Raw genomic sequence first — 24,850 nt, 5'->3', positions numbered from 1 at the left:
TCTCATGAAATTTAGTGTGCTTATGCAGTTTGGTTCAACTTGAGAGATAGGATAGCTAAGATCTTTTACATCATGGCAGTTTCGGCAGAACAAGGAGGAATCTTCTTTTTTTATGCACTCCTCCGAAACGGCTTTACCGATTCTTATGGAATTTAGTGTGCTTATTTAACCAAATCTTTATGCTTTGCTCGGGCTATTTTGTTGATGAGTTTGCACCAAATTGGTTGAGCGGTTCTTCACGAATTACATATTTTGTAATATATTATTTCAATAAATCGCATTTCGTCAGAATGTCTTTTCTTTTCTTGTCATTTGTCATTCATAATTATTGTTTTGTGTTTATAAGTGGTGAGTCTCTAAATTATCATTTGAAATACATTAAGAAGGTAAGATAATATTTTCAGCAAAATGCCACCGAAAAGATCGAATCTCAACAACGTAAGCAGCAGAGTGGCACGACGCAGACGTTTCGAAAGAGCTCATCAGTTGCCAGAACAAGTCAATACAAGAAATAGAGCTCAAAGAATTAGGACAGCAGAAGGTCGTGCACAAGAATCCCAGGAACAGCGTAGCGAACGTCTGCAGCAGAATATTACGAGAATCAGGGCGGCTCGAGATAGAAACATAGATATGTATAGTACGAGCACCAGTACGACAAAGGCAGCGGAACAGTCGCTCATTAGTTCGTACATCATTCGTTCGTCTTGCTTTTGAATATGCACCAGATATTAACTACTTTGCGCATTCAAAAATTGCTATCGGTGGAATGGACAAAGTATGTCAATATTGTCAGGCGTTTAAATTTCGGAATGAAACTGCCGGTATGTGCTGCGCAGCAGGAAAAGTCGTTTTGCAACCTCTACTTGCTCCGCCAGAACCTTTATTATCCCTTCTTGCTGGAAATTCAAATGACTCAAAATTATTTTTGCGTAAAATACGCAAATTTAATAGTTGCTTCCAAATGACGTCATTTGGGGCCACTAAAATTTGTGATCTTGCATCCGATGGACGTAATTTTGAAACTACATTCAAAATACAAGGCCAGATGTACCACAAAATTGGATTATTGATGCCTGATGATAATCCGAAATTTCTTCAAATTTATTTCATGGGCAATTGTGAAGAGCGCGTAACGACCCGATGCCAGTATCATTTTATTGAACAAGCAGAGGAAGCGGTTTAGGAGTCTATAGCGAACAAACATAGTGACAGGAGATTTTTATATATTAAGATTACTGTTGAAGGTTTAATATTTTATTTACTGACAACTCTGTAATATGCTCATTGTTTCCGTATTGTTTCCTACAAATAATATGCATGACAAAACAGTGTTTGCCGGGTCAACTATAATTAGTACGGGCCCAGCAAAGCGGGTCGGGTCTGCTAGTATATATATATATATACATTTTTAGCCGCTCTCGTTGGCCAGTGGCAGTGCCTGTTGTGCGTTGGGCCAGGTGACGAAGCCGTCATCGTTGCAGGGAACGTGACATGCATGCAAATTGTGCATTGACTTGACTGCGGGGCAACCTCACACCCGCACAACCTGGCGACGGCAACGGCGACGGCAGCAGGTGATAAGGCACAAAGAGGTGGCCAAAGACTCGACTCGGCCTTCTAACCTTATGTCAGCGCGTTAAATTGCTTAACAACACGGTGACAAGTAGGAAGTGCCATTGAAATATGTATTTACTAGGGGAATAACAAAATAAAAAACCTTATGTTGTTGGCCTTTGATAGGCGCCAGAAGAAAACATTGGAATATTAAAATGATTTTAATTTTAAAATAATATTTTGAATATTAATGAATTATGAGACTTTTAAAGGGTTTTAAAATTATTAAATCTAATTATTTAAACTTAAATTAAAACTAGAATTTATATTATCAGGATTTAAGGTATATTACCAGCTGCCAAAAACCCTCTTCCCTGAGTCAGCTTCCACCCAAATTTTTGGCTTTATCTCTCACTTATGTAAGGCCTCTTTTCGCGAGTAATCGGCACTTCGTGAATGAGTCTCTACCACTTCATTCGCACTCAAGTGGCGATTGGTCGGCGGCTTGTTGAACGGACAGACACACGGCTTTTGTGGCATTTGAAAAATCAACAAACAGCGGTTCTAATACTCCGATAAAGTTGTTTGCGGCTGCAGGAGAGGAGAGTGTGGGATCCCAATGGATGGGCCGATCCGGAGAATCGGCAGTCCATGGGATGCCCACACAGAGATACAGTAGAACTTCGCAATAAATAATTATGTAAAAGATGTCTACATGAAAATAGTTATAAATACTTTTATAATGAGGTATAATAGAAATTATTATAAAGAGGAGTGATTCTTAATCTAAATTTAATATTAATTTGAGTTTCTACAAAAGATGAACCTCTATAAAATATTTGAAACAAAAAACTTTTAGACTCTCTTAAATATAAATAATGAAGGCCTTTAGAGAAATTTGATTTTTAATATTTTTTATATTTTTAGGAGGCTCACAATTTATGAATATTATTGTCAACGATTAATCTCTTCTAAATATATATAAAAAATCACAATCTTAGGCTTTTAAAAAGTTGGATTTAGGTTTTAAAGAGACTTACAATTAGTTTCAAATTTGTTTATAATATTGCCAACTATGAAACGCACTTATGAATTTTAGATATAAATATTTAGGAGACTTAAAATTAATAAAATAATTTATAAATATTATTTTTGCAAATATAAGATGTTTTATTTAACAAATAATCCATGCTACCTTTTAAAAACGTTATATATTAAGCAACATTAAAGTTTTACATGGACAAACCTTTAAGATATGACGGACTCTGGTGAAGTCTGGTCTATAGAAGTTGGACTGCATAGATGGGGACCTAGACCAAAGCAGGAAGAGGGGCTGCAGGGGCAGCAGGGGCATCAGGGGCTGGGGCAAATGCCAAACTGGTTCTCGTCGCAGTTTGCATGCCACATCCAATTGGTGGCGTATTGGGGTCGCAGTTGGCAGTTGGCGGCTCTCGGCTGCAGTTGGCGGCTAGCAGGCGTTGGCCAATTACGAGCACATATACGTTTCAATTGATTTCTAATTAACCATTTTGCATAGCTGCGTGCCGGTGTCCATGTGTGACTGTTCTCACGTGTAGCATACATACACTTGATCTGCTTCAAAGCCATGTGCCCTGCCACGCCCTCGTGGCTCGTGTCCCACGGACCGAGTTGCGGGGGATGATGGTGTTGTATCCATTTTGTGGGTCAAGCAGCGTCTTTGTCAGCATCCTGTGTGGGCAGACCTCAAAAAAGATGAAGAGTTACTGATATGAATTATGGCCAAGGTGTTTTTTTGTATCTTGTATTCATGGAAATGTAGCTAAATTAGGTCGAAAAAATGCTTTGCTTGTATTGTAGAAAAGGGTTTCTTTTAACTTTGCTAATAATAAATATAATATTTAAGTATATAGTTGTTTATTGGCTTATATATATAGTTTTTGGCTTGGTTTTACTTTCAATTTGTCATCACCGAGTTCCGGACTTCGTTTTGACTGCCTGTCGTCTTTGTTGCGGATTACTAAATGCCGCCACAGATTAGACAGACGCCCATATGCGAGTCAATTAGTGCATGTAGGCGCAGAAATTAATTTGTTCGCCGCCAAATGTGACAGAGTCAGCACAAAAAAACAGAGCGAACAAAAAAAAAACCCAGCTTTAGCGTAAGCTACATAGCCAATCAATTATGGATATAGCCATATATCAGAGATAAAGCGGAGCCTAAATAGCTCAGGCCTAACCCAAGATGAAAGTGCTAATGAATACCCTTCATTTCCAGAATATTGTTTCAATTAAAATCAATGGAAAATGTCTCTGAAAGTCTGCTTTTAATATTTTGAAAATAAAAATAAAATATATAAAATTTATTGTAAATTTGTTTTATTTAAAGAAATACCTGTGGCACCCCTGGTATAAATATTTAGCTAGTTTTTCGGCAGAATTCCAGCTTTTCCATAGAAAAAAGTTACTGAAATAGTAAATACAAGGTAGAGATGGAGAAAATCGATGGCGCTATCGACACTATCGATGGTTCATAATTTAATATCGTCCAATATCGATTGCGGCCACTATCGATAGTTCTCATCCTCTAATACAAGGCTTTAAAATGTACTTAGCTTTTAATTTAGTTTACATATTTTTTTTAGATACTGGTTATATAACCTCTAGAACTCTAAGATCAGCATTTAAGCGTGCAATTAAGCGTATTATAGTCTCTATATCTCTAAGATCAGCCCATAAAGTGTATTTTGTTTTCAAGGCAATGCAAATTAAGTTTAAATTATACATCAATAGTTGCCTTGGAAGTCGAAACCCTTAATTAAACAAGTAATTAAACCGTATTTAACCCTATAAAGCTACAACTAGTTAGGCTAGATCCAGGTTAGGGAAGTGAAAAGTAACGTAAATAGCATTAAATCTTAAGTTTATAGCATTCTGTATATAGGAGGTCCTGTTGCAATCCTAGTTGGGCCTTAATGAACTCTATTCGACCAGTTAATTTGAAGCTATTATGGCTGTCCATGATTTGAGAGATTCTTGCCTGCGTTGGGGGTAAACCAATCAAATCGGACGCTGGCCAGGAATTCCATTCCCGTTCATTACAAAGCTCCTTACATAGTTGAGGCTGCATAATATTGGTGGTGAGATTCGAGATTTGAGTGTCTGCAGTGTATCTGTATCTGTAAATGTATCTGTATCTGTGCGGACAGCGCGGAATGTGCTGGCAATTAAAATGAACTCACGCTGGCAACCCTGACAAAAACGTGCCGCCGCCGCCAAGCAACTGCAACTGTGCAAATAGCTCAGCCAGCGGCTGCTTGAAATCAAAAGTGATACAGATAGACCAGCGTCCGAGCTCCAAAGTTAAAGCCACTACTGTACACCAAAAGCGCGCACATTGATTAAGTTTCAATATTGTGCACTGAACTCGAACCGACTCGAACTTAGCCGAGTTACTCCAACTAACGCAAGACACTTGCGCACGCGCAGCAAATTTGTTGCCTTCGAGCCTCGAGTGTGCCTGCTGTGTGTAGTTTTGGTGATAGACAGGTGACTGTAGACCGACCAGCGAAAGCCCTGCTTGGTCAGGGTAATGCCACTTATAGATTTTTATATATTTAGCTCACCATAAAATACTTTAAGTGGGAGATTAGGTGTTTAGGGTAGTTCGCTTAAGTTTTAATTTGAAACCAGGATTTATAAAAAATATCACTAAAATATGGCTTAAATAATTAGCTGGAGATTGAATATTTATTAAATTTTATTTAAAGAAAATTGTATCTAAAACTATAGTTTTAAAACTTTTTTGACAACCTTGCAGGGTTTTATAAATTAGTCAAAAGCTGGCAAACTAGTAAAAGAGTCATTTCCGACCCTATAAATCATATATGTTCTTGGTCAGCATCAATAGCCGAGTCGATCTGGTCATGCTTGGTGAAAGTAAAATATTTTTTCGATGTTTTCGAACATTTTGTAAGGGTACCAACGTTAAAATTATTAAAAATCTAAAAAAAATGAATTTATTTTTAGATGTAATATTAAGTATGCTGATTTTTTAAAATTAAAGAACGTTTGGCTTAGCTATGATCGATTTACGATTTAAATAAACAGGAACCTAGACTTCAACTTAATTCTTAATCGATCTTAAAAATTATTCTTTAATATCCAAAATCCTACAAAATGATTAAAAGAGCACCCAAAAGTTAGCCTAAAGACCGCCTCCAGCTACCTATTATTAGCCTTATGTTCTGGTTTAACATTTTAATTTAAGCACTAGCCAATTTAATTTCATAACAAAGTCATAACTTGATCGGGGCGCGTTGGATGTACTGTACTGTGGACTGGCCTGGAGGGTGTGTGCGTGTGAGTGTAGTTATTGTTTCGATTGTTTATCTAATTGCTAATTTGATCGACATGCCAATGATCAGGCAGCCGGCCAGATGATTGTTCGTATCTCTCAAGCCTCCTCGCTCCACTCGTCCGTTGCCGATCAATCAATGCCGTCAATCATGTCTCAAGCGAGTCAGAGGCTGAAGAAATATTGAGAGGAGACTGGAGAGAGGTGGACAGGCCCCTGACAGGCTGGGTACACAAATTATAGTTGTTAATGCCAGCAATTAGCTACCTCAGAGTGTAGCGAACCCGTTGAACCCCATTGAGAGCTGCTGCCTGCCCCTTTTGACCAAAACAATTATCACGGAGCCTGGCGCCTTTGCAGCCACTCTGGACAAGAGAGTCTTGAGTTGGCCACTTGAACTTGTCAGCGGGTTGTTCCCTCTTTCGGACTGTGTGGATGTTTGTCCAACACTCCACCAGCGGCGACGACGACGTCGACAAGGTTATTGGAATTCCTGGTGTCAGCTGGTAGGCAGAGCTTTCTTTGGAAAAGTTAATTAATTTAAATGCAGGAAGAAGAGTTGGGCCTTATCCATAAGTGGCCAAGTTTGGCTATCTATATCTGGCTGGAGCGATTAGAACTATCAAAACTTTGGTGTGTGCCCCACCAAACAAACACTCTTTCCAACTCTCGGACATTATGTAATTTATTGGAGGTGCTGACGATGCGAGATGCCGGACATAATATTATAATTTACTGCCCACTTTTAGAGCGACGCTTTACGCTTTTTACGATATTGGCAATCCGCTTATGGCTGGGCAATTAAGTGGAAATCATTGGCAGAACGGTGAGCATTTGCCAATTTATAGCAGTTATAAATATACAAAAACGAAAAGTAAACAGAGAATAAAAATTAAAGCCACATCTGGGGACAATCTTGCCGGCCACTTTGACACAACACATACAAATTGGTTAATTAAAAATGGCACTTTGATTGCGATTACGATTAGCATTTGCTAAATGCTTGGGCACGTCCCAAAACGAATCGAGACGAACAAGTTCTCCAAACAAACAGTGCCCCAAAAGCATTGCCCCGTCTATTTATAGTTGGATTCTTGCCTCTATGCTCTGTACCCAAGTGTTTTCATAACTCATTGTTCCATTCGCATTGCTCATTATTTGCGTGACAGGGCAAAAGACGACGCTGTCAGATGTCGCACACATGCTGCGAAGATCAGGAGATGAAAGCGTAGTCCAGTCATAGGGTTCTGCTAAGATAATGCCCCAGTCGATCGATCGATTTCGATTTCTATATCTATTTCGAATTTTAAATCGTATTTTAAACTTTAAATACAGATAAGGAAAATGTGGTAGTTTCTGTAGTGAAAAATAGCTTTCTTAAACCTCTATTTGAATCCCATTTGATTATAAAATAAAATTCAGTAGCTGCTTTCTTGATTTTGTAAAAACAAACCGTGTTTGTGAAAGGACAACTCCATGAATTCCCCTTAAAAATTATATTATTTTGTTTTTAATAAAACACTTTGTGTGTGAAACAAAAAACCTCATTAATTCCCCTTAAAAATATCTAAAGATAACTTAAATTGTTTTGTTATTATTAATAAACTTTGTGGGTTAGTTTCCCTGGAACAAAATATTGCAAAATATTTATAAATATTTAATGGCATTGGATTGCCAAAGGGAAAACAAATCAGTGCAGTGCTTTCGACTTGAATTTTGATAATAACAAGTGGAAAGGAGCGGGGGGAGGGGTTAATCAGCTCTCGAGTGCCGCTGATAAAAAAGCAATGGCAATACTCAAGTGCACATGCAATGTTCTGGCTGTATATCAAGTTCTACCTTGGTTTTGAATCGGACAATATGAGACTTGGACACGAAAGTCAAGTTAACAAAATTGTCTTGAAGTATTTAGTAAATTTCCTTTTATTATATACATAGTAAGTTTGTTATAGAGATTATAGAAAATTCTCAACTCCCTGCTGGGGGGGTGAGGAAACTTGCTAACGGCGATTGATAAGACGAGAAGATAGATAAGCAGAGGTCTGGGAAACGCTCGCTCTGACGTGAGCTGAACAGTGTGCATATATAAATTTATATATATGTATATAAATATATTCGTAAGAAAGCGGCCGACTTATTATAATTATCAATGATGTCTCGCGACTGTCGCTGGCGGCTTTGTTTACGCTCTGCGACAGAGAAGAAAACCTTTTATCGATTTTGGGGACGAGTGATGTCATGGGGGCCTATGTAGATGAATAGAAAATGTGTTAAAAGAGGAGGAATATTCTTAGAAAATTGATGCCAGCAAAGAAAAGTTTCTCCCTTCTAATATTTATTAATTTATTTTGTTTTCTTTTTTTAATTTCAGTCATTAAAATAAAACCCTTGGAGGAGACCTCTCTCCCAGAGACAACAAATGTCGTAAACATTGGACTAAAAGGGGACATTGGATTCTAAGCACAGCAACACATTCGTGGGACATTTTTCGCTAAGAGCTTCCTGGGTAAGTTGGAGGAGAACACGGATAAGTGCCAGTTGTTGTTGTTGTTGGTGTTCCTGGCAGGCCGCCAAAGGGTCATCAGCACCGCGAGCTTATAATGGTTTAAGTCTAATGCCAGGTGGGAGGTAGATAGGAGAAGCATATGTCCTGCTAAACGGGAGCAGGTGCTATATGTGTGTATGTATGTTAGCCAGGAGGAAAGGACTGCAACGACGGCCGCTTCCTGTATGCGTGGGTCGCTGCACCCAGGACAACTGCAATTCATTTGGTTCATGTCTAGTTCAACAAACCCACAAGTTGTCGGTGTCTTTTGTCCTGGCGGTAGTCCTGTGCTCCTGCCTGAATTCTGAATTACCCATGATATATACATATATATAAGATAAGCAGTTGGCGACCACAGCTGCTGTCCAGACTCTTCTGCATAATATTTTACTGGCCTTCTGCTGCTGCCTTGAAGCTTTCAAGTTCAAGAACCAGGACGAAGGCAGTCAAAACGTCAACTTTGCCAATTTCTTTTTCATCGCGTCCTTCCGGCTGTCTTCCGCAGGCTCAGAGAATCAACAACAAAAACCAGAAAATAGCAAAAGCACAAAAAAAAAAAAACGGAGAACGAAAACAAACGGAGAAAACGTCCCTTTTGAGCATTTCAAGGTTTGGACGCTGAGTTTTTATTCGTTCGGATTTTATATCAGATACCCTAGAGTGGAAGGGTATATACATTTTAAGGGCAGGAATAATAAAGAGTTTTCTATTAGTCATATAAAATTGGGATTATAACAAAAATATTATTTATTTTACCAAAGAATTTTAATGAATTTGAAATTGGTTACAAAATTATAGTTATATATATAGTTAGAAAATACAAAAATATAAGCTCATTTAACAAAAATCTATAAAATATTTATTTATATAATACGTATTATACGTAATATCTAAGTAAAATTCAGAAAATTTGTACTACTTCTCCGCTTTTATTTTCAATATACTGAAAACCTCTTAGTCGAGTCTAGAGCCTTGTTTTCTTTTCCTGTTTTAAATGCTGTAAAGTCCAAGTCATTAACAATAGAAATTATTATTTTCTTTGCTGTCGGCACTTTGTTTCATTTGTTTATCCTATATTTAAATGTTTCTTTTAATGCTTAACTAGCTGTAATTTTAAAATGTAGACTTTAATTGAAATTAAGGATTTCAGTTTTTATGCATTGGAATGTGCAAGGAAGGGGAGTATATCACCTGAGATTATAGTTTTATAATCTACATCCTTGAGTAGTTATAAGCTCAGGTTCAATGACAGTTATAGGTCGCTAAGGTAATGCATTTCTTTATAAAAAAAAACTAATATAATTTTAACTCTGATTCGTGATTTAATGGACAAATTCCGTCAAGACTTTTGATAACATTTTACCTGAGCTAGCACATTGCATTGCCCCCTCGTTTCGTTTTTCGTTTTGTGTTCAAACATTTAATATTCATAATGGGCACTCATTCACTGACGCAAACCCCATTCCGAATATTCCGGGTATCTCTGGGGGGGACGGACGGGTAATTATGGATTTCGGATACGGTTTCGGTTTCGCTTTTGGGTTCTATTTCAGTTCTCTGTTATTTTTGTTATGTTTGCGTGCCCTGCATTGGCGAGGACTCAAGGTTCTGCTGTTGTGCAATATAATCCGGCTAATAGCCAAGATTACGGATAATCAGCAGCTGAGAACTCCCCTGAAACAGCATCTTGGGCAAAATGACAGTTATTACCTTTTTCTTGATTTGTTTCGATTTAAGTTTTATATATCGTTTAGTTCAGGGAAAGATAATGATAGAGACAACCCGGGCATTGGGTTTTCTGTACCGGATGCCTTTGAATGATCTCCGATCATGCCGATCATGCAACTTCCGGTTGCAATAAAAAGCAATCAATTGTGCTTGTGCGGATTCCGCGGCAAAGTAATGGTGCAGAATGATGATGACATTATCTACAAATGAGTTTGTTAGAGATTACGTTTTAGATTTTTGGTTTAGCAAGTTTTTACTTTAAATTTGGGGTAAAATATCTATTTGGAATATTAATAATATAATTTAAAAAAAATATATAAAAATATTCAAAAAACCAATTAAGGTATATCAAAAATATTCTGAAGCATACAAAAATATATAAACATTTTTAGAGTGACTCATACTTTTATTTAATTTTAAGAAAACTTAAGATTAACGAGATCTTAAACTTAAAGAATAAATATTTTCTGTACTCGCCTTTGTCCAGGTATCTCCTCTGATTGATCAATCTCCTTGATTTGATCTTTGATCTTAAACTCTATCCTCTCAGGAAGAATGTTAGCTTCACCGTTTGTTCTATTTTTTACTTGAACTAACGCTTTAATTTCGCCACCATCGATCTTGACCGGCGCTGTGACGACGACGGAGCTCTGGGTGTCCAAGTGTCTGGCTGTCACCTACTACTACCACATACCAAGCAGGCAACAGCAACCGTTGGCCAGGCCATGATGTGGCATTGTTTTCAATGCTAACCGTCAGTCTTGTGTCTAATTAGAAATATCTTGAAAATAGGCAAACATTTTATTACATAAAATATGGAAGAAACGAGCACGAAATATCGAAAAATCTAAGAGCAAGCATTTAAATACTTATTGTATCATAAATTCGTTGTATGCCTGCCATCCATCCATCCGGAGGCCTGTTCCCGACCCGAATATAATTCAAGCGTGCCAGGAGCACACCCTTTGGCAGTATTTTTATTCGGAACACAGAGCAAAGGGATGCATTCACACACGATTAACCCGTTTGGGGCGCTGCTGCTGCTGCTCCGCCAGATCGTTTGTCGTTCAATCAACTAGCATTATGGGGGAATGGGTTAAAAATAAATTTTTTTTTATTGATTTTATTGTGTGCGATGGCCTTTCGGGGTAATTTGCATGGTGCCCTTGCCTTGCTTTGTGCTTTGCCAACCTCTCTTTCTCTCTGTCTCTCCTCTTCTAAGTCCTCCTTGGCCACTAACGCCTCCAACGCCTCCAATGCCTCCATTGCCTCCACTGCCTTCTCATCCACCTACTCCCCCGCTCTGCCATTCATTGCGGATGCAAAGCCACGTCCCAGCCAGCCAAGCGATTCGTCGTCAGTCCTAGGTTTTTACATATAGTACGTATGCTCGATGCGTTTCTGAATTTCTCACTTTGTGCTCGGGCGTTTAATTAGGCGCAAACAAATGCCATAAAAGCTGGCTGAATATCGAAAAGTTCGCAGAAAAATCCATCAAATGGAAATTTTGCTTTGAATCTAATACGGGTAGGCATACAACCCACTTTGAAATTGGAATAAAAAAAGGGTTAAGAGAGATTTATATCTACTTGAATTTTTGTTTCAATAATTTGTCTATCAAACTATATTAAATTTATTTATTTATGATGATATTAAACATTTATTTATTTATTTATTTATTTATTAGTTTAAAGTGTTTATTTGCTTCGTTAAAGAGTAAAGAGATTTTAAACATAACTATTTCTATTTTCTTCTATAATAAATTATATAATATTCGTTCTATAATTTTTATAACATTACAATCTAATGATTATATCATATATTTATCATAAAACTAGTTGAAAAATATTATACAAATTTACATAATTCCCTAAAATAAGCTTTTGGCTTGGTTTTAGTTTTTTTTTATATACCAACAATTTGTTTTAGTTTTTGTTTAATTTTTGTGGCAGGTGAGGTAGGTTTTCTCCCAAGTCTGACTGTGCCTTCTAGGTGTGTTCTTCTCTAGGTGTTCTTCAAAATAAGGGGGAAAAGACTCTACCCGGGTCGTTATCTCAGGTAGATTCTGCTCCAGTGTTTACACGGGCCTCCATAAATGCAGTGCAATGCACTGCCAGCTGATACAATACCGCCTTCCCCCAGCCATATACTCTATAAACACATGTATAAATATACATATATAAGGAACATACGTGCACATCTAGACTCTAGATCCCCACGTGGTTCTGGCATTTGGAAATGAAGGAACAGCGATCTAACAATTGCAATGATTTTTGCAGGAAAAATTCTAAGAACTAAGAGCTCAGAAAAAAAATCTATAAAAAATGGAATAACTTGCAGTACTTAAAAGCTGAAGCAATTGTTGTTCAAGAAAAAAGTACCTAACCCAAATGTAAAGTGTCATAATTCATGAGATATATACAAATAAATTGAAGTTTCTCATTTTTTGTTTTTGGAAATTCTTAAAGCTTGAAGCATTGAAAATATTTTATTTACATTTTGCGAATGATTGACAGACGTCTTTAAGTTTCGCTGAGAACCTGTTATTTTTTAACACTTAACCGTCAAAGTAAATACTAAATGGCTTGGCAAACGTCAGAAGGCAAATCTCACAAGTCAATAATACCTTAAGTTGGGGGATTATTTAATTTATAAAAGCAATTACGCTTAGAAAACTGATCTTGTCAGAGGGAAAATCATAAATAAATTTGTTAAATATTATAAGTAGAATAAGTAGAATTTAAGTAATATAAAGCTTTGCTTATTTAATTTATTAATTTTTAATTGAATTTATTTTTGCTTTAGGAATATTTTCTTAAAGTCCATGGCTATTTATTTATTTAGTTTCTCCTTTATTTTAATTTAGAAATTTTATATTTGAATAATTTGTATTACTTATTAACTGAATTTATATATTTATTTAATCTTAATTTAATATTTCTATTAATCTCAAATTTCAATTTTTTTTTTACAATTTTTTTAGAGTGTTTATAGAATGAATACACCTTGCAGGTGGGCTCTGTTTCCGTTTGGGCTTCAGGTGAATGCTTTACATGCATCTATTTGTTTTTGTTTTTTTTTTTTTCTTATTATCTGAGTGCAAAGTGTAATGTTTATATTAATTCTTATCGTGGTGGAGAGTAAGCCAGAGCTCCTATAATTTTCTGAAATTAAGAGAGATATGCAGAGAGACAGAGAGAACTTTATCATGAAAACTAAAGATGTGCTACAGTCATTTGCCAGATACTAGCTTGTACCTCAACTGAAATATTTGAAATATTTTCTTTATATTATATATATTATATTTATTCAAACTAATGTTGTTTCCATGAAAATATAATTTAAAATATTTAATTTATATTATATTTAATCAAACCATAGTTTTTCTTGAGCCTAAGCCCAGTGTAGCCCTGGTTACCAAGAGTTTTCTTTTCGTTTTTCTTAGACCAAAGGTCACAACAATGTCGTGGATTTGGTAGTCTTACAATTTTATGCTTTATGCTTTTGTGATGGATATTCCTATACAAACATACATGACACTTGATAATAAAAATGCAAAAGCCTCGCCGAATACCAACCAAATTTAGGCACAGAAAAAAATGCCTTGAAAATAGAGTGTTTCTTTTAAATAATTTAATAAATTTAATAAGAAATAATAAATTTAATAAATATAAATACATTTTTAAAGCTTTTTCTGGTTATGTACCAGAAAGCTTTGAATTTTTTTTTTATAATTATTTTCTAATGTTTCTTTAATGTTCAAGTTTAGTTTAGAACCGAGTTTATTAACTTTCCACAGGAAAACTAGAGTTTTCTGAATTTTTCCAGGTTACCTTAGTGCTTTTCTATATATATATTCTCTATATATACTTTCTATTCCCTAAAATTAATGAAATTAAATTCTTAAATGAGTAGGATAACTTGTTAAGTTAGTGTTGGTTGGTTTGGCTTTAGGAATGTTGACTCACAATAGCCTCACATATACGAGTTCCTTGACGCGACACTAAAATGTTGTCTGCCGCCAAATTTCCCACCCTCTTTTTCCTACTCTGAAGGCTTCCAGACCAGCTCCAATTTACGGGGACGTGGGACTAAACTGATTTAGCTACAAAAGGGGGACCTGCGAACATCCAATAGATAGCCTACTTAAATGGCCATAGGAAAAACAATAACCAAAGAGAGCATTTTAGATGCGGATAATCAAATTATTTTGTGTTGGCCCAAAATTCGCAACGGATCCACTAATTGATTTTGTCTTTGCCGGGCAAAAAAAAAAAAAAAAAAAAAAGGGGGAAAATTTGAACATACATAGGCTGTGACGTGCGCGGTGGTGGTGACTCTATATTATAATTGGTTTTTTGGCTGCTGCCGAGGCAACTTTGTTGTCCATCAGGGAAATTGCAGTTGAAAACTTTGCTTTTAACACAATTTGCTGGGCCTGAAAAATGGATATATGGGCGGACCACATGGCGGATGAGTGTTAAGAGTTTTGTTTAATTTGTGAGATGGGTTCTCGGGGAACAAAGTAAATTTATACTTTGTTTATTTCACAGTTTGATAATTAATATTGCCAAAAGGAAACTGTTTACTAGCTGCACTTACTTAAAGCACTTAAAGTGCATCCGGAAACGAAGCAGTTTAGTGGGCCATAAAAAAGCTTTAAAAGGCCAATGTCTATATTATATATATATTTAGATATATAACCCAAAAACTTTTTCATTTCCTTCTTGCTTTTCCTTTTTTTTTTTTTTGCTAAATATTTGAGCTTGCGTCATTTCGGCTGCTGCTTTTGCATCGACTTTTCTATGGCTGTTTGCCTTAATTTGTTTTCCGGGCGCCAGACGACGACTACGACGAAAGCGAAAATTGGAAATTGAAATTTGATTGATTATATTACGATGATTACGGGAATGATTTCCCTATGCTCGCTTAATGCTGGGAAGCCCATCAAAGTGTTGCAAACTTAATTGCTGTCAATTGAGGGGGAATGGAAAATCAATCGGGAGGAATCACTGCAGCCGAATCACTTGCAGTGCCAGTGATTGACACTGAACTTATCCTCTCGAATGAGTGGGGGCGTGGCCCCTTCTTAATTGAACACAGCGAACACTGTTGGCAAGAAGCCTCTTTGGACTCTGATCTCCTCCGTAGATGCCGAGGCGGTGGCTGACTGGCTGGCTGGCTGCCTGTCAATGGGCCGCTCGTGTCCGTCAAGCGGAAACAAGCGCAAAACACAGGAAAATGTCATGTTTTCGCTTCGCGAGGGATATGCACGCCCTCGGTTAATAAGCAGAGGAAAAACCGCATTAGATATAAGAAAATCTAAGACTGAAGGCGGCTCAGTAAGCGTCAGTCGTATATATTTGTGTATTTTTCCTAAAAAGCAAGTGGTTTCTTGATTATAATTCATACATCATAGGGTAAGTCATGCTTTTTGTTCTTAAACTAGTTGAGAACTATAAGAAAAGTCTGATGAATACATACATAGATTTAAACAGACTTTCAAATTACTTAAAAGGGGTCTCCCTTTGAGCATCATTTCCCTAAAATTCCCAACTAGATTTAGCTGCAAATTGTATTTATATAAACTTAGTATTCTAGCAATTGGCCGCAATGTTGACTATTTTATGTGGGTATTTCTGGGTGGGTATCGCTGTGTGGGGTATAAAATCAATGAGAAAGTTGCTCTGCTTCGATGCCAAGTGCTCCTCGCCGATTCCATGGTATGTTCGCCAATCGTTCGCCGACTGACAAAAGCTCTCATAGCACTTGAGTTCATTTAATTCATTTCGCGGCCAACAACAGCCTGGCGCAATTTATGTAGGACACATAAATATATAATTTCCAAAATACGCACGAAATTCCCAGTGTTTGTTGACGTGAATTTATTATGGCAGTGCCAGTGATTCTCCGTTGCCAGTTGATTTTGGTTTTTCGATTTCTGATTTCTAATGTCTGATTTCTGATTTCTGAACCTGCAGCAGTGCGAGAAGGAAGCACACACACGTATTTACACTTGCATAACTCGGAAATATATGCCCGAGCACTTGGCGTGCCGCAAATAGAATATATATTTTTTGTTTTTGGACAAGCCCACACACACGCAGAAAGGCAAGAGCATTAAGTTTGGTACAACTACGAGTGCGAGTGCGACGTACGTGGACGCAAATTGAAAATATTCACGTCTCATTATATTAATGTCGCTGCGAAAATGCAAATTCTAAATGCGTACATCAAAAATGATTCAAACAGCAGCCCCCAAAAGCAAACAAACAAGCCGGCGAGCAAACAAATTGATGGCAGATCAGCGAATAAGCCAACTGTGTGACTGTCAGACTGACAAACTGCTACCACAAAAACAATGCCAACATTCATGTTGACGTTCAATTGTCGCTGGATCGTCAGTTGGCAAACTGTTTAAACACAAAAACACAGCCTGATCCAGCTGTACTCCTCATAGGAGTTCATTCGCACTGTTCATGGAACACCAAGTGATGATGGAGTGAAGGATCATGTAGATACTTGAGGGCTTAAGATAAATATAGAGCAGAAAAGATCAGTCAAAAACTTGACAAGCTTATATAGATTTTCAAATATTTTCAGGCTTTACAATATACAATTGCTTTAGGCTTACCTTAGGGGCTTCATCAGTGCTATTTGCTGATGATCGATCGGTCTTTAACTTTTGCATCTACCTAAATTCGTACTGAAGAGTTCTAAAAATTAAATTATCAGTTTGAAAAGGATATTCTTTGCCTCTAGAACATTCCTTTTCATTAATTTTAAATCCAAAGTATGAGTAGACCCAACCAGATGACACCTTGCCTCCCAGAGTCCTCTGGCTAGGTTAGCTCTGGGCAGGTGCTGTTGTTGCTGGTGCTGGCTGCTGCTGGCTGCTGTGGTGTGGCAATGTTCCACGGTTGTCTATAAATGTTTTCATGCCTAATTGATTTAACGTCTTGGGGCAGAGCCGAATATAGACATCGATCCATTGGCGGCGGCTGCTTCGGCCAAATATTCCACGCTGCACTCGTTAAAGTCGGCTAATTACGGTTTTTATTTGCGAAATTAATTTGTGCATAATATTTCAATGAATTTAACGGATTGCCGCATACAAATCGCAATTAATCTTCTGCCCCAAAGTCGGTTGTCAGCAGAAGCCCCAGGAACCAGAAGCAAAAGTTATCTTTGGGCCAGATCCCAGGGTTCCTGGGACAGAGAGGCGGGTGACCAGCTAAACATTGATTGATTTCTCGCCAGCTTCTGTCCGTTTACTACTTATTTTTAGCAAATATTGTGGGGTTTTTTTTTTTGTTGTTTAGCAAATGGTAAAGGAAATTTTATTTTAAGCGATTCCGCACCGAGGCGTGTGTGCAGACGGGAGGGGCTGTGCTGTGCTGGGCATTGGACATTTTCCCCTCCAATGGTTGCGTGCGCCATCGTGAGCATGGTGTCGTGGCCACCCCATCAGGCATACGGCTTCAAGGTCACCTGGTTACGTTTACAGGAAGAGAAAGATGTAGTGCCTAGGTGGGCATGGTATAGTTCTTTTTGTTAGTTTGAAAGTTGTTTTTAGATTCCGAGTTTGGAACAACAAATCATAGGGGTTTTGTGATGCTTCTACATAATCTAGTAAAAAAAATATTATGAATAATGAGAGACAATAAATTAATTAGTTAATTTCCTCTCTTTGCAGTCCCTGGAACTTTGTAACCACCACTCAACCACCTTTGGCAGGCGTCGACTGTTGCCGCTGGGTAGCAGCGGCGGCGCCGCATGGACCATGCCGTGAAGGCGACGCGTGGCCGCCCGCTCAACACGCTGCGCTTCGAGAATGATGAGCTGGAATGCCTCTACCAGCGGTACACGCTCAAGCTGCAGCGCTTCTCGGTGCTGGGCGTGGTGGCGCTGGTCGTTGTCCTCTGCGGCGTGATGGCGGCCCTGTCGCTGGCCTTTAACAATGCGGCCACTTTTCATGTAAGCTTTATTTCTTATATAATTAACCCTCTAATAAAGGGGTTATAATATGTAAAATATCTCTAACCCTCCCGCAGAACATCTTCAATGCAATTGTTTGTGTGCTATTCGCTGTGGTCCTGGTCTTGCTGCAGTGCTCCGTGATCAAGGACCATCACCTGCCCACTTTGTGCTATGGCATCCTGCTCTTTACCGCCAGCATTTGTGTGGTGTCTATGCCAACGCTGGGCAGCGTGTTCCCGGTGGACACCAAGGAGGTAATGGCCGAGGGCGTCTGGCAAATTGTCTTTGTGGTCTTCCTGGCCTATGCCATGATGCCGCTGCAAATCTGGGAGGCGGTGGCCTTTGGTATTGCCCTGCCCTCGGTGCACATTAGCCTGACTGTCTACAAGATTTTCACGGATGCCTTGCGTTACCTGGAATACAATCAGCTGATTGCCAACATTGTCATCTTTATTGGAGTGAATGTGGCCGGTCTGGTGGTGAACATCATGATGGAGCGGGCCCAGCGTCGCACCTTTCTCGATACGCGGAACTGTATCGCCGCTCGGCTAGAGATCCAGGATGAGAACGAGAAGCTGGAGCGGCTGTTGCTCTCCGTGCTGCCGCAGCATGTGGCCATGCAGATGAAGAACGATATTCTGTCGCCGGTGGCCGGTCAGTTCCATCGCATCTACATCCAGAAGCACGAGAACGTGAGCATTCTCTTTGCGGACATTGTCGGGTTCACGGTGCTCTCCTCGCAGTGCAGCGCCCAGGAGCTGGTCCGGCTGCTCAACGAGCTCTTCGGGCGCTTCGATCAGCTGGCCCACGACAACCATTGTCTGCGAATCAAGATCCTGGGCGATTGTTATTACTGTGTTTCCGGTTTGCCAGAGCCGCGGAAGGATCATGCCAAGTGCGCCGTCGAAATGGGACTGGACATGATTGATGCCATTGCGTGAGTAATAGTTTTTTTTTTTTTTTTTGCTACCAAAGATAGTATAATAAAATAATCTTGGGATCGTTAGAACTACTTGAGATTGTTGGTTATTTTCCATAATTTTATTTGAATGAGTCTCTGACAGCACTTTTGTTTTTTTGTTGTTGATAAACTGCCTCTTCCGTTGATAACAACAAAGACACTTTAACCACGATTGTCAGTGTTTAATTCTAATTGATATGGTACTTATCGTGTCACAATTGATGAGACAATCAATAAAACAAATTAAATATGTGTGTGTTTAAAGATATCTGGCCTTGTAAAATTAAATTAAATTAATTAAAATTAAATTAAATTAATTAAAATTAAATTAAATTAATTAAAATTAAATTAAATTAAATTAATTTAAATTAAATTAAATTAATTAAAATTAAATTAAATGCAATATATATTTTGAATACAAATGTTTCGACATTTTCCGATAATAACGATATTTTAACTTTAAATTCAATATATTATGATATTTAACATTTTGATAATAAACTTGAAAAAAAAATAGAAAAGTGAAATAAATAACACATTCCAATATTTTCATATATATCAATATTTCTTTTTCGATATTTAAAATTTCGATACATCAAAGTTTACGAAATTATCGTTATGATATTGAGCGCTATAACGCTATAATCTTACTAGACTTTCTTCTTCATATATCTAAATCCCTAATGCTTCATCCTTTGTATGGCTATATTAATGCCACCTATTCCTATTCCATTTCCGACAGAACCGTGGTGGAGGCCACCGATGTGATACTGAACATGCGCGTGGGCATCCACACGGGTCGCGTGCTTTGCGGCGTTCTGGGTCTTCGCAAATGGCAGTTTGATGTGTGGTCCAACGATGTGACCTTGGCCAATCACATGGAGTCGGGCGGTGAGCCCGGCCGGGTGCATGTGACCCGTGCCACCCTCGACTCGCTGTCCGGCGAATACGAGGTGGAAGCAGGCCACGGAGATGAGCGTTCCTCGTACCTACGCGATCATGGGGTGGATACGTTCTTTATTGTGCCGCCGCCACATCGCAGAAAGGTGAGTTGCCTGGACAAAGTTCTGCTGGATTTATGAACTGATCTTTTGGATTTTTCTTTTATTATTCCCCCACAGCCGCTGATGCTTAATACTCTCGGCGTACGATCGGCGATTGGAAGTCGACGAAAGCTCTCTTTCAGGAACGTGTCCAACGTGGTCATGCAGTTGCTGCACACGATCAAGTTCTCGGAGCCCGTTCCGTTCTCCAACATAGCCACCGGATCGTTTCCTTCAGCGGCAAGCGCTTTGGGCGGCGGTGTTGGTGGCGGTGGCGTCGGCATTGGTGGTGTGGGCGTGGCACGTGGCAGCAGCTGTGAGGCAAACACCGGCAGCGGCGTGCAGGTGTCGGAGAAGGGAGGTTCGCGTAAGGTAAGTGGTGTCCAGGATTATCTACCACTCCACGGGTTGGTGTACTTGGTTGAGGAGCCAAGTTTTGGGGCGAGTTTCGCATCTAGAAAGTTGGTTCTGTAGCTCGGTTGTGTTCTGTTGTCGTAGCTCCAGTTGCAGTTAAAGTTGAAGTTGAAGTTTCAGTTTGAATTTCCGTTCCCGTTTCCAAGTTTCAGTTTCAGTTTGAGTTTGAGTTGAGTTTCAGTTCTAGATCTCTGCATGTCCGGTTTGGGTTAAGGGCTCGGTGGGGATCATAACGGTTAATGGTGACCTTTTCCTTACTGTGTAAAATATAACCCGAAAATCTATGGGTAGTTGCCGCGCGGACTCTCTCTCCTTTTCATTTCTTTCTTTGATTTGTTTCCTTTCGTTTTCTTTCAGGATGCGGTAAGTTTGCCTCGTGTCTATGCCTAAGTATTTCTGCCATCAGTCGAAACCCCCGATTCCGTTACCGTTAAAGCCGATATATATATTACATATAACCTAATCCCTCCGCTGTTTTTTTTTTTTTTTTTTTTTTTTTTTTTTTTTTTTTTTTTTTGATTTTCGCTCTTTCTTAGTTCTACGCCGGGTTTGCCTTTTCGGTTCTCCCGTACTCCGTGGGCCCTGTCGTTTATGTAGTCGCATTTTATATTATTAATAATTATTAATTGTTACAAATATCAAACATATAAATATAGACATTCGTAGCATTAGCTTAAATAGAGATCAGTTCGTAAGCTACTGTGTCTACTAACAACTGTAGTGTGTAAAGTATATTGAGAGCATTCGTTTGGTTTATCTTTTTTTTTTTTGCATCGATGTTGTTTGTATAAATGTAGTTTAAATGTAGAACTACTTGGCTAATAGGTTGCAATATATATACATATATATATAGATCATATATCAGAGTCAACGTATTGGAAAGAATCAAAATATGTTTGAATAATGCTACACTGACCTCAGATGATAATTACTTGATCTGTACTAATGTCCTCGCAAATAACTGATTAGGTTTCGGCTTTTAAAGGTTATTTTTCTTTTAAAGGAATACAACTTGTAGAAGTTTGGCTAATTCTTGATCCCTTTACTATCACCAAAGTCTAGCCAGTCTCCATCTATCCTTTTATTTCTGTTATTTTTTGGGTTATTATAACTTTAATTAGCTTGAAAAAATAACATATAATTCCCAACTGGTTCTAACATCAATGTAATGAAGTTTTGGTAATAATTTAATTTGAAAAAATAACAAAAATCGCCGCGATATTTCTTATCAGACTAAGCTCCAATTTTGTCACAGTTTTGACTGCCACAGAAATCCTTCAAAAAACCTTCAAATTGATATTTCTTAGTTCCGCTAACACGCTATTTTGGCCCACTGTGCTATTAAGCCTGTACTCACCTATTATTTTAGTGCTATTATGATTATAGCCAGCGATTGCTCAGTTTCGCTACAATTACTATATTTCGAGTTTTGTTTTTACTTAAGGCATAACACCAGAGTATACAAAGATATAGATATATTTTTTTTAAGATGTAAAAGAAATAACATTACTAAATATATGGAAATAATTGTGAAATGGTTCGATTATTTCGATTTTTCATTTTATACACCTGATAAAAACAAGAACTGTGGTTTTACGCCTTCAATACGCCTCTTTTTTTACCCTACTCGTTATCTTCTTTCTCGCCCTAACCAAACTTACCGTTACTCGATTAATTGTACTTCTCGCTACTATTGAACCTAGCACTAGGATAAGCAACTCTCTTTCTCTCTCTATCTTTTTGATCTAATGTACATATGACTTATACAAGTATACGTAACACTTCTCCGATCTAGGTGATCCGTCTGCAAAAGATCTTGCATGCAACACCGCCACCGCACGGCGTGAGCTATGGCAGCGTAGGCGGCGGTGCCAGCGTCGTCCTTGGTGGTAGTGGTGGTGGTAATAATGGAGGAGGTGGTGGCGGTGGCGGTGTGGGCAGTGTTCAAGTGACCGTAGGCACAAATCCCAACTCAACAGCGAGTACGATTAGTCGCATTCATAGGCACAATCACAAGAACAATAAAGTGAGCAGAGCAGCAGCCAACAACAATTTTTACTTTCGTTCATTTGTTCAGTCGTTATTTCAGTCAATCGTTCTCTCGTTCAATTACTCGTTCACTTGTTCACTCGTTCCTTTACTCGTTCGTTCAGTCGTTCGTTCGTTCAGTTTGTGTTTCGTTCATGTGCTGTCCATGTGCGTTTATATCCATTCGTTCAATAAGTGTGTTACTTGTAACTAATCGTAAGTGTGTCTCGCTCGTTTATTCGTTAAGTTATTGCGATTGCTATAAAGCCAAGTTACAAAATGAGTTACAATACGCTTTACCAGAAAAAAAGCCTCATGACACTGAACTTTAACGAGATCTATAAATAATATTTTTAGATTCATGAATAGCCCTCCGTTTGTAGACTATTTAAAGTAAGCTTTATGCCTTTATTTAGCTATTAGTATATTTCATACTTTGTTTTTAACTTTAGATATTTTATTTTCTTTCTAGTTGCAAATATAACTTTAATAATTCTTAAAGTCGGAGAATTTTAGATCGAACTTTTTATTAGGGTTAGATCCCCTTAAAGTCGCTTAAGCCAATTCAGTTCAGTGTCAGAAACTAGCTTGCCCAGTGCCAGCTTCAGCTCTAGCTAGCTCTCGCTCCATTTTAATTTTCCTTTTCCATACCCCATACCCCATTTTCCATTTTCTATCCCTCATCCGGTGTGCATGCTCTAGCCCAGCTTTTTCGCTCCGCATGTTTAGTGCAACTGCCCAGCCCTGCCTGCTACCTCTCAGTGATCGGTTTTCAGCATGTAGTTGGTGTGCACACACGTAGAACACACACACCGCATACTCTCTCTCTCTCTCTCTTTATCTTTAATTTTAAATCTTCAGCGAGTGGCGCCATCAGCGAGACGAAAGCAGCGAGAGCCACAAACAAAACTAACAATCAACTTTTCTTGCTCCCTCTTGCATGGCTTACCGCCCCGGCATCCACATCCACAGTCGCAGTCAAAGGTGGCGGACAAGTTCAAGCGACCCTTCCGGAAGCGTCACTCGGTGGCTGCCCATCATCAGCCCACCAATCGGGTGAATCGCTTCCTGTCGCAGGCGATCAATGCCCGGTCCGTGGACTGCGACAAGTCGGAGCACGTGGATAGGCTGACGCTGCGCTTCCGGCAGAGCGACATGGAGCGCGAATACCACAAGGACTTCGATCTGGGCTTCACCACGGCCATGGGCTGCTCCCTGCTGCTGCTCATCCTGGGAGCGGCACTTCAGGTGACCGCCTTGCCGCGCACACTCATTCTGCTGCTGCTCTTTCTCACCGCCTTCATTTGGGTGAGCGCCATACTAATGCTTCTACTCGCCGTGCGTCTCAAGTGGATCATCTGGGACATTTCGGAGAGCTTCTCACTCCGCATGGCCATCACGATCTTTACGATAATCCTTATCTACTCCGTGGGTCAAGTGAATGTGGTAAGTTTATCTTTTGTAATTTTTAAAAAATGTTTGAAACGGATTTTCATTACCGTTGCAAACTCTTTAATGGTGTTCTTTACCCCAGTTTACTTGTGTCTCGGACCATCCCTGCTCTGGCAATGCAACGGCCACTGCCTGGTCTAGTCGCCGGGAGCTGGACCCGCACTTCTTCTCCTACCCAAACGATTCGCACCGCAAGTGCTCCCTGCCGCAGTACGTTTCCTTGTCGGCTGCCTTTGCCTTTCTGTCCGTCTCCGTGTTCCTCAGGTGAGTATGGGGGGAGGATGCATGCCTTACGTCACAAGGAGAAGCTAATCGAGAGTCATGTTCCGCCACAGGCTGCCCATAATATTCAAGTCGCTGCTGGTGCTGGGCATGGGCACCATCTATGCTTTGTTCATCGAGCTGTCGCACCAGAACATCTTTGAATGCTACGACAACCGGGTCAAGTAGGTCAACTCTTTCATATGTATTTATTTTTTCTTATTTGTTGCTAACCCCTAATGTCTCGGCCTGCAGCGCCTCGATTCCGCTTCACTTGATCTCGCTGGCCCGCATAGCCATCTTCATGATTGCCATTCTGGTGCACGGCCGCCTGGTGGAGGGCACTGCCCGGCTGGATTTCCTTTGGCAGCTGCAGGCCTCGCAGGAGAAGAAGGAGATGGACGTGCTGCAGGAGTCGAACAAGCGCATTCTGCATAATTTGCTGCCCGCTCATGTGGCTGCACATTTCCTCGATGCGCAATTCCGCAACAACATGGTAAGTGCTGCTCCGCTGACCCACTTGGCCAGACCAAAAGGAAACCGATCAA

The 24,850-nt window shown here is 39.2% G+C and overlaps 1 protein-coding gene across 7 annotated transcripts in view; it reads left to right on the top strand.

The window, feature by feature from the left end:
• Positions 1–24,850, top strand: part of rut (adenylate cyclase rutabaga) — a 36,051-nt gene that overhangs the window by 5,663 nt on the left and 5,538 nt on the right. For 6 of the 7 annotated variants that reach the window (XM_070287914.1, XM_070287913.1, XM_070287912.1 and 3 more), the window contains exons 3-11: positions 8,262–8,396; positions 17,860–18,140; positions 18,218–19,080; positions 19,847–20,150; positions 20,226–20,519; positions 23,562–24,035; positions 24,124–24,305; positions 24,377–24,487; positions 24,558–24,798. In XM_070287914.1, the coding sequence (XP_070144015.1) occupies positions 17,940–18,140; positions 18,218–19,080; positions 19,847–20,150; positions 20,226–20,519; positions 23,562–24,035; positions 24,124–24,305; positions 24,377–24,487; positions 24,558–24,798 (2,670 nt within the window). In that variant the 5' untranslated portion in view covers positions 8,262–8,396; positions 17,860–17,939. Of the gene's footprint in view, positions 1–8,261; positions 8,397–17,859; positions 18,141–18,217; positions 19,081–19,846; positions 20,151–20,225; positions 20,520–22,356; positions 22,588–23,561; positions 24,036–24,123; positions 24,306–24,376; positions 24,488–24,557; positions 24,799–24,850 lie in introns of all 7 variants that reach the window. The other variant, XM_017162620.3, reaches the window with a different exon arrangement.

Source organism: Drosophila kikkawai, chromosome X (genome assembly GCF_030179895.1).
Source record: "Drosophila kikkawai strain 14028-0561.14 chromosome X, DkikHiC1v2, whole genome shotgun sequence".
Taxonomy (NCBI): Eukaryota; Metazoa; Arthropoda; class Insecta; order Diptera; family Drosophilidae; genus Drosophila; species Drosophila kikkawai.
This window is presented reverse-complemented; position numbering and strand designations above follow the sequence as displayed.